Here is a 12,878-nt window from a genome sequence, read left to right on the forward strand (position 1 = left end):
AAGTTGCTGAACTAAAAGCTATTCATAAACTCCCAGTCAAAAAATTATTTCTTGAAAGAGGATGCCAAAAGGGAAAGGTTAACTTCATGCCAGCCTTGGACCCCTTGCAAGGTCTGCCAACAGAGCAACAGAAAAAGCCAGTATCAGTAATAAATGTGAGATATGTTCGGTAATAGCAACTTTCAGCCACCACTATGAACAAGCAAGAATCTGATTTACAGAGAGTCAACATCTGTTGAGTAACCCTGTGACACGTCCAACCACAGCACACCCACCAGAATATCCCTTGCCAGAAAAGTCTTTAAAAGGGAACAAGAAAAGTTTTCAAAAACACAAACAAAACAAGGATGCAAGAAAGCAAGCGAGAAACAGATGATGTTTAGCATAGGCCAGAATACATTACTGAAGGCACAGTACCCACATGGTCTTCCTTGCGAGCCAAATATCAAATTACAAATACATAAATATCTCATATCCATAAGGTGATTTGTGTCTTTTGGGTAGAGTCATTTGCATTTCAAGAGATGAAAAATGAACGCTTTTTTTTCTTTTATATAAAATCCAAAAACCCCAATATTATTGTGCCATATTCCTCATTGAAGTGTGTTTATTTCTCTATAGATTCAGTGCTCAAAATTGAAGTCAGAATGCATACAATTGAGTTCAAGGACTGAAGAATCCCAGGCTACTAAAAATGATTCAAGCATCATTTCCCTCAGGAATTTTTCATACAAGGTTTCTGCACAAAGTATCTCAAAGCATCATTTCCTGTTCCATGGAATTACAAGGACATACAACAGATGCTTAAGTGCATTGTAAAATGCATACCTTGTTTTTAATACTGTATTTAGCCTTTCTTTCTGAGCAATGAACGCATCCATGAAAAATCAGATGGCACTATAAAAAACTACATGAATCACTGGCAACTTAACACAAATTAACAGAATTACGTAAAAATCAGTAAGTAGCGTTGATGTTTGTAAATTATATTATTACCAATTAAAAGTCAATCTCAAATCAATAGTTTCTCATTATACCAGCCTAAAAGAAAATTCAAAAAGCTCCAACATCCAACCTTCATGCTTTCCCAAAGCCCCTCTAATTTTTAATCTTCTGATCAATTTACAGACCTATAGTGAGTATGCTAAAAATCCTTCAGTGACAGTCATAGTTGCAATACAAGCTATCAATAAAGAATTGTTATCTTGACTGTTTAACCAGATAAATAGGTATGGTCAAACTTCTGAACGCTGTCTTCATAGGTGGACAATGATGAACACAAGAAGTAATTGATACATTGCACTATCAATTCTGGAAAAATCACTGGTATGACCAACCCATTTTTATCTTTATGTTCACTACACAAGTTCAAAATTATTTCTAAAGAGACAGGGGACAGGCATCCAGATTTGCTCTACACTTTTTAAACCATTTTGTTTTAGGGGTTTTTTACCATACAGAATGCTTCACAAATAAATTACATAAATAAGTCTCATTGTAAATGTAAGGGTTACCCACACTATATTTTCTGGAGCCTAAAGTTGCATTAAAAAAACCCCACACCCAAAAAAACCCAAACAAACCAAAAAAACCCCAACCTCCAAACCAAACAAACAACATCCTCCTCTTCCCCACCCCTACCCCAGACTATCCAGGGGACTTTTCTATCAATATCTCAGTAACAGCTTGGAGAAAACCTGTGCTAAGCAGTACCTGCTTCAGCTGCATTTAGCAATGTTCAACTTTCAGCTAGTCTACCAAGAAATAGCAGTTCAGCTACATAGATACATGCTGAAGAGAAAATGCGCTGATATTACCTGATTTTACTGACTCAAGAGCCATCATGTGATTTTTAGGGTTTTTTAGTAACTACTGACATAAGCCAGAGCAAAGAAGGATACTTATTAATCCCTAAAATCATCCTGAGACACAGACAGGATATTCCAAATGCCCTAATAAATGCTAGATTCACTTGAAAACAGTGATATTTCTTGTAATAGGTCATTTATTTTCCCCAGTTTTTATACCTAAGTAGTTATCACTTAGGTAACTGCCCTGTTAAATCTGCTATTGCAGAGAAAAAAGGCTTTTCTAGAACAGTCTGACCTTATTTTAATGTGACAATGCATTAGGTTCTTTAAAAAGGTAACAAAGAAGAAATAAAAAGGTCTTTTCTAGCTAAGACTACAGAATGTGTAGGAAAAAAGCCTGCCTATAAGACAGCCAGATAAAAGGTTATACAATTTTTCTCTGACATACATTATCTCCATCCTCATTTGCAATACAGGAAGGTATATCCAACACACAAAGCCAGCCAATGTTTTATCATAGCAGCACCTGAGAAGCAGAATCATTCACTAAAAGTGCAAAATTATTATTTTACTTTCAGTTCTCAAGCTCATAAATCAAAGTTTCAAGGAAAATGGGTCACATTTATAAAGCCAAATACTACAATCATGTACTGAAACTGTCTAAGGCCATAAGGTAATTTCTAATGTGTTTTTAAATCAAACTGGAATGTACAAGCAGCATCGTATACAGAAGTCATTCTCAGTTGAAAAAAAAAAGTAATGACTGACACAAAGGTGCCATTTTAAGTAAATTCATCTTTCAGGTATTCAGGACACAGCTTTCTTCTCAAAACAAATTAGTTCCATCACTTTTAGCCTCAGTAAAAGGTTGCTCAATGCCTGTTACTGCTGAGCCTGTTTTCAGCAGTTACCAAGAGAAGGCTGACCTGCCATGAAGCACCTGAAACTGGAAATGGAGATGTAAACAAGCCCTCAAAGCTCTAAAGATCAAACAGTTACAGAACCGCTCTCACCACAAGAGAAAGCCGAGATGTGGAGATAAACGGAGCCTGAGTCCACACACATAAAACCATCAGCAGATAGCATTCACAGAGACAGATAAAACTGGTTTAGACAGGGCTCTTGCTCTGGGGCCATTGCTGTCTGGTTTTGGAATTGGGGGCACAGGTTTCTTCCATGCTGCAGTTCTTCAAGAAGGGGTGCAGGGGGAAAGGGGGTAGGGAAGAGACTATAAAAGAGGAAAAATCAGTCTCCAGAGGGAGATTTCAACTCCAAAACTCTGGGAAAGTGTCAGCTCTCAGAGTCACCAGGGAACTACACTCATCTCTTATGGGAGAGGTGTTATGCATGCGTGAAATGCAGGATATTTGCTGAAACTCCCCAACACTAATATTTCTCAGGAGTTGCAGCGGAGGGGGATGCAGTAACTGGAAAGGATAATAAAGGCAAACAAACAAGAACTCAACTATAACTCTAGAACAAGATCCAAATTCTTTATGACCACAGATGGAGACTAAGTTACTACGATGAATGGTTCAGTATCAAAAAACAAGAAAACAGAAATAATCTATTAGTGACCACCCTAAGACTAAGGGAAGGATGGGCAATGTCATTTCTCATGTTTGCTGCTCACATTGGTTGGTCGCGTGGGACCTGAGCAGCCACCAGCAGCAGTGAGGTGGTCTCTGTGAGAGCTCTCCCTCACTCAGCCCCCCTGGCTCTTGCCAATAGCCACAATGAGACACAACAATTCAGAGCAAGGGAAGGCAATAAAGATGTGAGTGTCACTCCATGGAGCGACCACAGGTCTAAGTGTGTCCCTCACAGGAGCCCACTTTTTGTCACTTTAACTCACTGTTACGGCACTAAGCCCAGGTCCTTTTTGGTGGACTAACAGAAGTTAATTCAGGCATGTGCTAGGGAATAATCCTGACGGCAAATGTACCATTTTCTTTCAGGACTGTGAATCCCACCCAGGTAGAATATAAGCCTGGAATATTCTTTTAGTTCAATACCAAAGCAACTGCCTGCCTGTAGCAGAGATTGATGAGGACACCAACGCACACTTTGAAGCGCATCTCAAAACTGAATAATCCAATTCAATAACGTACATAAATCATATCCTCAAACCAAGACCAGGTAGGAAGCAAGGCCTAAGATGGCAATACCTGACTACTCCCAGCATATGAAGTAAGTGGGAAATGTGCAACCTTTCAAAACCAAAGCATCTGTGCCAGCACGGCAGATGGCTGGGAGGCACAGGGAAGGAAACATGAATTTCTGTCAAGCACCATGCAGGCTACAGAGCTGGCTTGGGGGTGGAAGGAGGACACAGTTATATGTGTTTCTGTGTACTTCTGTACTACTACTGTTGCAGTAAACACAATCATTCAAAGGAGAAACAGTATTTTCAAGATAAAGTATTTCAGTTCTCAGAAAGATCAAGACATACACAGAAAGCAAACAAAAAACCTCTATGTGTGCATCTTATTACACAGCTCAAATCTGCCTTACTGCACTCTACTGTTCATGAAAGGCTGCCCAAGACTTGGTGCTTGTGTCAGTCTCATCACTACTCCACAAGACCTAAAAAGCAAAGCTGAAGCCTATCTACAGCAAGGATGATCTCAATCAAGTTGTTTCCATGCATCTGTTCAACTGAAAACTTTTCGTTTTACCTGGCTCTGGGTTAAAAACAGTGACACCAAGTGGCTCTGCAAACTGAGCCCAGCTAGACATACGTGCTTGAATAAAAGCTGCATGCGGCTTCCCAGGCCAGGTGAGATTCAAGAGTTCTTTCTACATCAGAGTAGAGAAAATCCCAACCTACTAAGTCTGGCTAGATTTAATTTGTTTGTTTGTTTGGGTTTTTTTTAATACACAGCACAAGCTCTGGTTTTCTCACAGTGTTGTTCTGATAGCTGAACTTGTCGTACTATGCTCTTAACTTCACCGAAACCAAGATCATGTCTGGTGACTGCTGCTCCACCACTGCTCAAACAGGACTGCTCCATGCTCAGCACCTAATCCCTCAACACACAGACATAACCCAGCTTCCCAGATCTCCATTTAAACACTAGATACTAACTAGCAAGTTTACCATATTTCAACTCATTAAAGCGATCCTGATCTACCATATCAATGTCTATTTTTATACACATATACATACACACAAAAAAGTATCCTGTGTTTTGTGGGGTGTGCATATATATACACCCATATTTGTAGTAATCTGGCCACATCCAAAAACTATACTACTCAACTTGAGATTTCTTTGCAAAGCTAATTAAGTGCATTTCACTTTAGATAATGTCTTACACTTCCACAGAGTAGCAGCCAATTTCAAGCAACAGAACCAAGATAGAGAGTAAAAAGTATGCAGACTTCACAGGAAAGAGATACAAAGTATTTTCACAATATATTTTTGTTTGTAGTTCAAATTTAGTATTTACAATAATAAATATGGAGTTCATAGTATTAAATTTAGTCAGAAAAACATTAAAAACAAAAAGAAATTGAGAGCTTCCTTGTTTTCTTATAGACTCATTAGCAAAAGCCTCCCCTCTTAACAGCTACATCCTTAAACTGGAAAGAAAGGAAACATCTGCAGGGCTGGTAGCACAACAGCAAAATGTCATGTGATCTTAATTTAGCTAAATTGAAACTTTTCCTTCTCTGCATGTTCTGTCGTTGCTTGTTAAGAATAGGAAATGCTTTGTCCTCATCTTACAGTGTAATCTGGAAATATCAGAGACACAAGACTAAGAAAGCTTACTTCTGCCCCTCAGCATTGAAGAAACTTTGAGGTTACTCCATGCATGATAAAAGAACCTTCTCAGCAGTCTGACAGAAGTGATAAAGAGTGGTTTGCACAGTCACCAGCTGTCAAGAGCTGCCTTACACTGCTTCTTTCAACCTATGGGAATTTATTCACAGACCCAAGAATACCAGCTGTCCTGTGACCCACTCTTGCTTCCTACAAACAGGGAGAGGAGGACTATAAGAAACACTGCCTATGTTCCCAGCTAAGTACACTACTGCAAAAATTGGAATGAGTTTCAGTGAAGTCTGTACTTTTTCTGCTTTCCAGAATAACATGGGTTTTATCAAACACACAACATACCAGAAAGCTTCCACTACACTTTCACCAGACTATTACAACAAACCTATTTACATGTGAAATAGCTCTGTAGAAGCCATTAAGAAAACCAAATCACTGCACAGTGTAAAACCCAACCTGCACAGACCTCATTTCAATAACCACACTTGAAACTAATGTCAGCTCTGAAACCACCTACAGATTTCCTTCAGTTCATACTGTTTCTCTCCACAGAGACTATGTCTTGGATCAAAAAATTAACACTATAAGGGACATAGTTTAAGTTGACCGAACCACCCAGGAGAACAACCACTTTTCCACAGCCTTTTTGTCCTTATGGGAAACCTGTGTTTGGATTAGGCTACTCCAAGATACAGCTACAATGCTGAGTAAGGGATTTACTTACTTTGTGGGCTGAGCCCTGGGACAGTGGTACACCTTACACCTGCTCTCTGTGGAATGTATGAGGCTGATTTTCTCTTGCTGAAACTACTGAACTTTTCAACATAAACAGAATACATTCATTCCTGTTTTAAAAACAACAAAATGAGATCATTTAGAGACTAGACACACCAGTTCATCTGAATAACCACATCATCATACCTGCTAGTAATTCAAACTGTTAAGACTTAAGCTCATTCAATTCTGCAATATTATGGCTTTACTTAGGATTTTATTTCATGTACATCAGAAAAATCTCTGACCTGCCCAAAGCCAAACAGAAGCCTTTGGAAGATCAAGGAATTTACCCTCTAAATGTCAAAACCTCAACTGTCAGCCTAAAAACATGGTTCTTGCAAGTGAGTTGTTATTCCAGAGTTTGACTCTGCAGAAGGTTTACCTAGACACATGGGAGAGTTTTAAGAACAACTATTTGATTTGAGAACAACTATTTGTATAAAGCCAAAAAAACATCACAGGAATTCTAACACAGAAAAACGTGACTTAAAACACCACAAAACTTCCATGACAAATGTGTCAAGATTTTTTACCTCCCCACATAGACAGCTTCTCTCCTCAAAAATAACCTCTACGTAAATATACAGCTGGAGCTACTCAGTGTTAAAGCTTTCTGATACAGAGACTATTAACTCCTGCAAACTCATCACTTAAATACAATTCCTGCATTTCAAGACATTTGAACATATTATATAACGTGCAAATTAACACACTCTTAAGTTTTAAAAGCCCTAAACTCAGAAGTGAATGTTTTGAACAATTAAATAAAATTAGCATACACAGATGCAAAGCCACATATCCAAACATCCAAACTAAATTATGTCCAACCTCTAAATTTGTAATCTATTGTGCATATACAAGAGAGGAAGAAAAGTAGCTTTTTCAGTAAAGAACTTCTTTTACAAAGATACAATGAACAGGAAAATGCTTAAAAAACGACTGTGAAGTCATTAATCTGAAAAAAAATCTTAAATCTTTATGCCCAGAGAGGAGCTATCACTAAGAGGATAGAGAAGAGAAAGTTGCCCGCAGGATTTGCGGTTTAACTGCAAATCCAAAAGCTTCTGAACGTTGACTTATGATGTGATCATACGTGACCTGCATATTTCCTCACAGTTTGCATTGCATATGTCAGTAAGAATGGTTGATATAGATGACTAAATCTACATTTGTATCCCTGTCTGGACGTTGGAGTGGGGAGAAGAAACATATTTTACCACAGATCTATTTGCTTATTTAAGAACTACTTGTCTTTACATGCCTATTACTATGGCTTAAATTGCTCACTGTTGCCAAGTTACTTCCCTGTACTTCCTGACATTACAAAATGTTTCTCCAGTAATGTGAATTTCCACAATGAGTAAAGTCACCAGCTATTTCATGCAATGATTTTAGTCCTTTTACTCAGTTACAGTGAAAACAGCACATCCCACACTGCTACCAAGACAAGATTTTTATCATATTCCCTCCCTGCCCGAGGCAGCAGATAAACAGAAGAGCACAGTAAGGTAACATAAATACCGAATTTCAAAACCATTATCAGCTGCAAATATCTCAGAAGGAATGCAGCCACCTTTGTTACTTCATCCTGTAAGTGACACATTCCGAAGACTGAAAAGTTTTTTTAATGTTACTGGAGATTCTCGGGAGGAAGGGAAATAGCTGCAGTGCAGCAGCTGCTGCAGCACTGCTGCGTTCTGGGGCTCGAAGGAAGGCAATGCAAGAGCTGGGCTCGCACTGCAACCTCTCGTTCTCACATACTGCCTCACGGAAAGCACAGCCCGCAGTAATGAACCCCAGACAAAAAGAACACAAATAAGACATCTTGGCTGCTGTGGCACAACATGTCAACATACTTTTATGTACAGCAATACAGTTTTTGATAAGAAGGTTCCTCCAAGCCCAACAACTGCAATGGTCAGGTCCACCCCATGCAGTGAAATTCGACCAGCTACAAGTTTACAGAACTTGCAGAATGCTTACCCCTGGCTAAGAAACCCAAAATTTAAGTATTTGCATGGTTGAGAGAACATTATCATTAATTTTAGAGACAGCAATAAGATAAAAAATAGAAGCCTGATGCAGTTCATCTAAGAACCAATGAGAACAGAAAGTGAGGAGATCTGCTTTGCTCTCCTCAAACTAATAAAATCTGCTCAGAGCACAACGATGACCTGGGCTGGTAAGAAGACAACGTACACTAAACTTGTGGTCTACTGTTCCCTATCTGACACTCAAAATACAGGTATTTGTGATTAAAGTAGGAAAAAACCCACAAAACCGTTGTATCACCTACTTTATAGCACCTACCAGTACTTCTTCCAACCATCTAATGCAATGGTATTTACTGTTTTAAACCTACTTGCTCTAATACAGCCCACCATGGCTGCAAGGTCAATGGACATACCAAGCATCTGAAGAGTTTGCTCACGTGCTGAATGCTGATAAAGGATGTCCTTAGAAGGGTAGAGGGGTAGTTCCTACTGCACTTTACCAAGGATGAGCCTAATTGGTATGTTGCTGAGGAAAAAAATATTACTTAGCACCTTAGCACTTCCATATATTTGTTGAGGAACTCCTTTTACTTGGATCATGGCTAAATTATGATTCCAAGACTACAACTCCATAAACACTAGATTATCATTAAAAAAAAAAATTGTCTTAACTTTCTAAGGTCGCCTCTCTCTCTTAAAATGTCCTTGTTTACCAAGACCAGACTATATATGTAATAGGATTAATCATCTATGATATTATTGCAGCAGTCTGGGTAAGAACAGATTCAAATTTGCACATAAAGGTCTCCTACAGGATAAAAACTTTTTAACAACTATTCTCCTTCACCAATTCTATGATTCTCCTGCTATCATGTTTAAGTTCTGAATTGCCAGTAAGACTCTAACACTTGAATATATCCCATGCCCCACAAGACAACTGTCACAGACAACACAAAAGAGAAGCAAAGCACTTCAGTACTTTGCAATAATTCATTTTCAGAAGTAATTTTAAGATAGGTAATGAAGTTCTCCCATGAACAAAAAGTGAAAGACGAAAAACTGCAAGGAATCAAGTTTATTTCTGTACTCTAGATTTTTGCAGAAGGCTTCTGAGTGATTGTCTATGCATCACCACATGATAGCCATCAATCCCATCCAAGGTTTGGACTAAAAATTGTAATTCACTGATGCCAACAGAACTCCACTGATTTATATCATATAATAATTTTATTTTAGAGGTTTCTGTTTTAATATGAAACACTGCATATCCTTTGAAAACATTCTAATACACATAACAATTTCCTGTATCAGAGTGCAAAGGCCAACTGTGCTCAGCCATAGTAATTTTCAGGCTGCACTGTGAAAGTACTTCTTGTAAAATATAAATTACCATTCTAGATAGGAGAAAATATCCTTACATATCTCATCCTTGTTTGCTTCCTGTTTTAACAACCAAGTTTTGGGAAATATATGCTGGGAAGCTGTGGGGGAGGGGGCTGAGGGCAGGAGGGGAGGCAGTGAACAGTAAAAACAAAAGAAATCCTTAGAATGACTCTGTAATGTAATTTGAGAACTTATTAGTGACACATGCAGACAATTAATTAGGTTTGCATTTTCTTCTTGAATCTGTACTTCTGATGACTCTTCAGAAGAAAACTTGTTTTCCTGTAAGGGAGGTCTTCAACTCAGCTCTCAGATGACAAGGAGCAATTTATCCCCTGATGTTTTATTGGGGTCAGAATGAATGGGAATTGTCAAAAACGCTGCCTAACTTGTGCTTTGGTTCGTGGTATCCTTGAACTAGCAGAACTGTGCTTTGAGGTTACACTTGAGGAAGAGCTGTTAGTCTTAGACTTCACAGGTCACCTCTCTGCTTTCTCACCAGCCGCCTGCTTGGGCACTGCTGGGTGAAAGAAAAGCAGCACTGCTGTAGGGAGCAGAGTGCCCCTCTCACAGGCCTGGCAGCTTCCACTTCTGCCACAGCACTTCAGTGCAGTAGGAAGAGAGTAGCTGCAGTGTAATATCCCATAAGTGAACTCCCAGCTTCATTTCAAAGAAAAGTATTGGCAGCAGTTCATTAAAATGTACAGTTTACAGGGACTTGACTTCAGGTAAAATAAACAAAACAACCCCAAACACACACAGCAATTGCACAGTCTACTTAATAAAATTTAGCAAGGTCAAACAGTTCAGTAAAATTTATACCTCGAGCATGCAAGTAATTCAAGGTATATTGATCTAAAACTTGGTTTTTCTTTCCAGTTTGGTAGATTTTAGGTTATGTAAACCCTGTTCCGGGTTGGGGTGGAGGGTTTTTTTGTTGGTTTGGGGTTTTTTTTGGCGGGGGGGGGGGGGGAGAGAACAGTGTTTTACTGTTTTTTAAATCTTTCACTTTAATATGCTCAAAAAACAATCGTCTTTTCCCTTCCCCCTAGTTATATCAAATGAATTTTAAAATGCATTTTAAAACTTCACAGGACTGTCCATGAGCCAAGCCTTTTCTTATTTCTTGTTGATTTTTGTGAAAGTATAGGAAGCAACTGTCACACTGAATTTGACTGTACAGGTGAATTCTTACATGTATGTAAGCAAACCAGATCAAACAGTATCTGTAAAAATCAACTCTAAGAGAATGTGTCACGTTTCCTCAGTTTGTTCAAATTCAACAGAAGAAACTTTTTACCTGTAATGCTAATTTCAAGATCACTTGAAAAACCCAGACACTGTGAATCAGTTTTTGCATCACTAACAAAGAAAACTAAAACAAAAGACACAAATAAACAAAGCCCAAAACCAAACCACAACACCATCACATAGCAATGTACTTCTCTGATTATGAAGCTTCAGTACAGATATGACATATAGGGCTAGTAAGTATTTTAAATGGTAGATTATTTCAAAGGACTTCTATGTATGGTGGGAAAAATTTCTGAATCACCTGCCTTTAGTTAGTGTACTGAAACTGCAACTTTATAAGAAGTGCTTACGTCCCCCTTACACTAGAGAAAAATAAAAAAAATTTTCTTCAGTAACTGGTTGAATGTTATATGAGAAATACAAATATTTAGAGTACCTTTAAAGTAATATTACAACTGCATACACTATTTAAAACCCTTTAGTAAGTGAATTCTATTTTAAAACCTTTTCCTTCAAAATCCAGGCAAGTTTCATTTGTTTGTTTTCCCTCCAGTTCTGCAGCAAGTCAGTGAAATAGACCTAAATCTGTTCATATTAAGAACTGAATAGCATCCTGCAGAAATTAATTTAAGCCTGTATGTTAAAAAAAAAATAACCTCCCCTCACACTTTAATCCTATTCATGATCAAGTATTTTGCAATAGCCAAGATACTCCATTTTTTTAAAGCAGGAAAACAAGTCAGCTTTATATTTATTAACAGCACAGTTTATCCTGGCATATCTCCCCCTTCCTGTATGTCATATTTATTTTTCTGTGCAATTCATTATGTAAGACCACTCAGCTTAAGACTCTAAAGAGAACAAACTAAAGGACTCAAAGTGTTAAAAAAAGCAATTATATAGTCGAACCATGCTTTGTATGCTTAGTAACTCTAGAAAACTCCTTAGTAAATAGCAAGACTTCTAATAGTACATCCTCAGTAAGACTGGGGGTGGGGAGAAGAGATCCACCGGAGTCTTTTTTTTTTTTCCACGTTATACTAAATTATATAATCATATTGTATGTAAGGATAAGCAAACAACAAACCTGATCACTCCATGCACAATACAGGTTACATATGAAACTCCAGTTGTGATTGATAATGCAGTCCAAAATCCTGAGCTGGGCCATGTCTTGCTATAGCGCAGAGTGCTGCTGTGCTCTGACTCAGCTTTTGTCCCGGTGATCCTCGAGGATATGAGAGCTATGCAGTAATGACATTCAGGAACAAGGACTTTCCTTCCTGTTCAGTCTCCCTTCCCACCCCAGCCATATGTCAACTCAACAAGATAAACTGACAACTGAGTAACATTCTTCAAAATAATACTTCCGAATCTGACAAATTATGCATTCTTGGAAATAAATGAGAAATAAGAACATCCTAAGAAATCACACTAAAGCAAACACAGAAAGGCACTCTCAAACTGTGCTTGTTCTTTCCCCTACCCCCTTCATTTCTGCTCCTGCTGAAACTGCTCTGAATATCAGCAATTTAGTGTCATAACTGATATCATATGAATCTTAAACTTGCTTAGGCATAGTTGTGATGATGGTTCCTGTGTTTACATGTGATCCAAAAGATTTGGGCTATATTAAAACAGCACAGTAAGAGTAATTTCTCAATGTTATGAGAACTTCAGTTTTCATAAAAAGTATATGGGTTTATCTACTTTGGGCTCTTAAACAGCAGACTTCTCTTTAAACCTACAGGAGTACTGTTAGCATTGCACAGAAACACTGACTGCCTTCTGCAATGAAGGATGAAAACCATATTGACAGGGCTGCAACACCAGAGGGATCCTGAGAAACTGAAGAAATACTGGAAAAGTTTCTTTCTT

General features: G+C 38.2%; 1 protein-coding gene across 5 annotated transcripts in view; it reads right to left on the reverse strand.

Moving 5' to 3' along the window:
- The window catches only part of ARHGAP21 (Rho GTPase activating protein 21), a 109,857-nt gene that overhangs the window by 69,049 nt on the left and 27,930 nt on the right, over positions 1–12,878 (reverse strand). The window contains exon 1 of one of the 5 annotated variants that reach the window (XM_032700788.1): positions 12,088–12,209. The exons of the other annotated variants lie outside the window; for them this stretch is intronic. Within the exon in view, the coding sequence (XP_032556679.1) occupies positions 12,088–12,171 (84 nt within the window). The 5' untranslated portion in view covers positions 12,172–12,209. Of the gene's footprint in view, positions 1–12,087; positions 12,210–12,878 lie in introns of those variants that run through there. 5 annotated transcript variants of the gene reach the window in all.

The sequence above is a fragment of the Chiroxiphia lanceolata genome, chromosome 1, assembly GCF_009829145.1.
Source record: "Chiroxiphia lanceolata isolate bChiLan1 chromosome 1, bChiLan1.pri, whole genome shotgun sequence".
NCBI classification, from domain to species: Eukaryota; Metazoa; Chordata; class Aves; order Passeriformes; family Pipridae; genus Chiroxiphia; species Chiroxiphia lanceolata.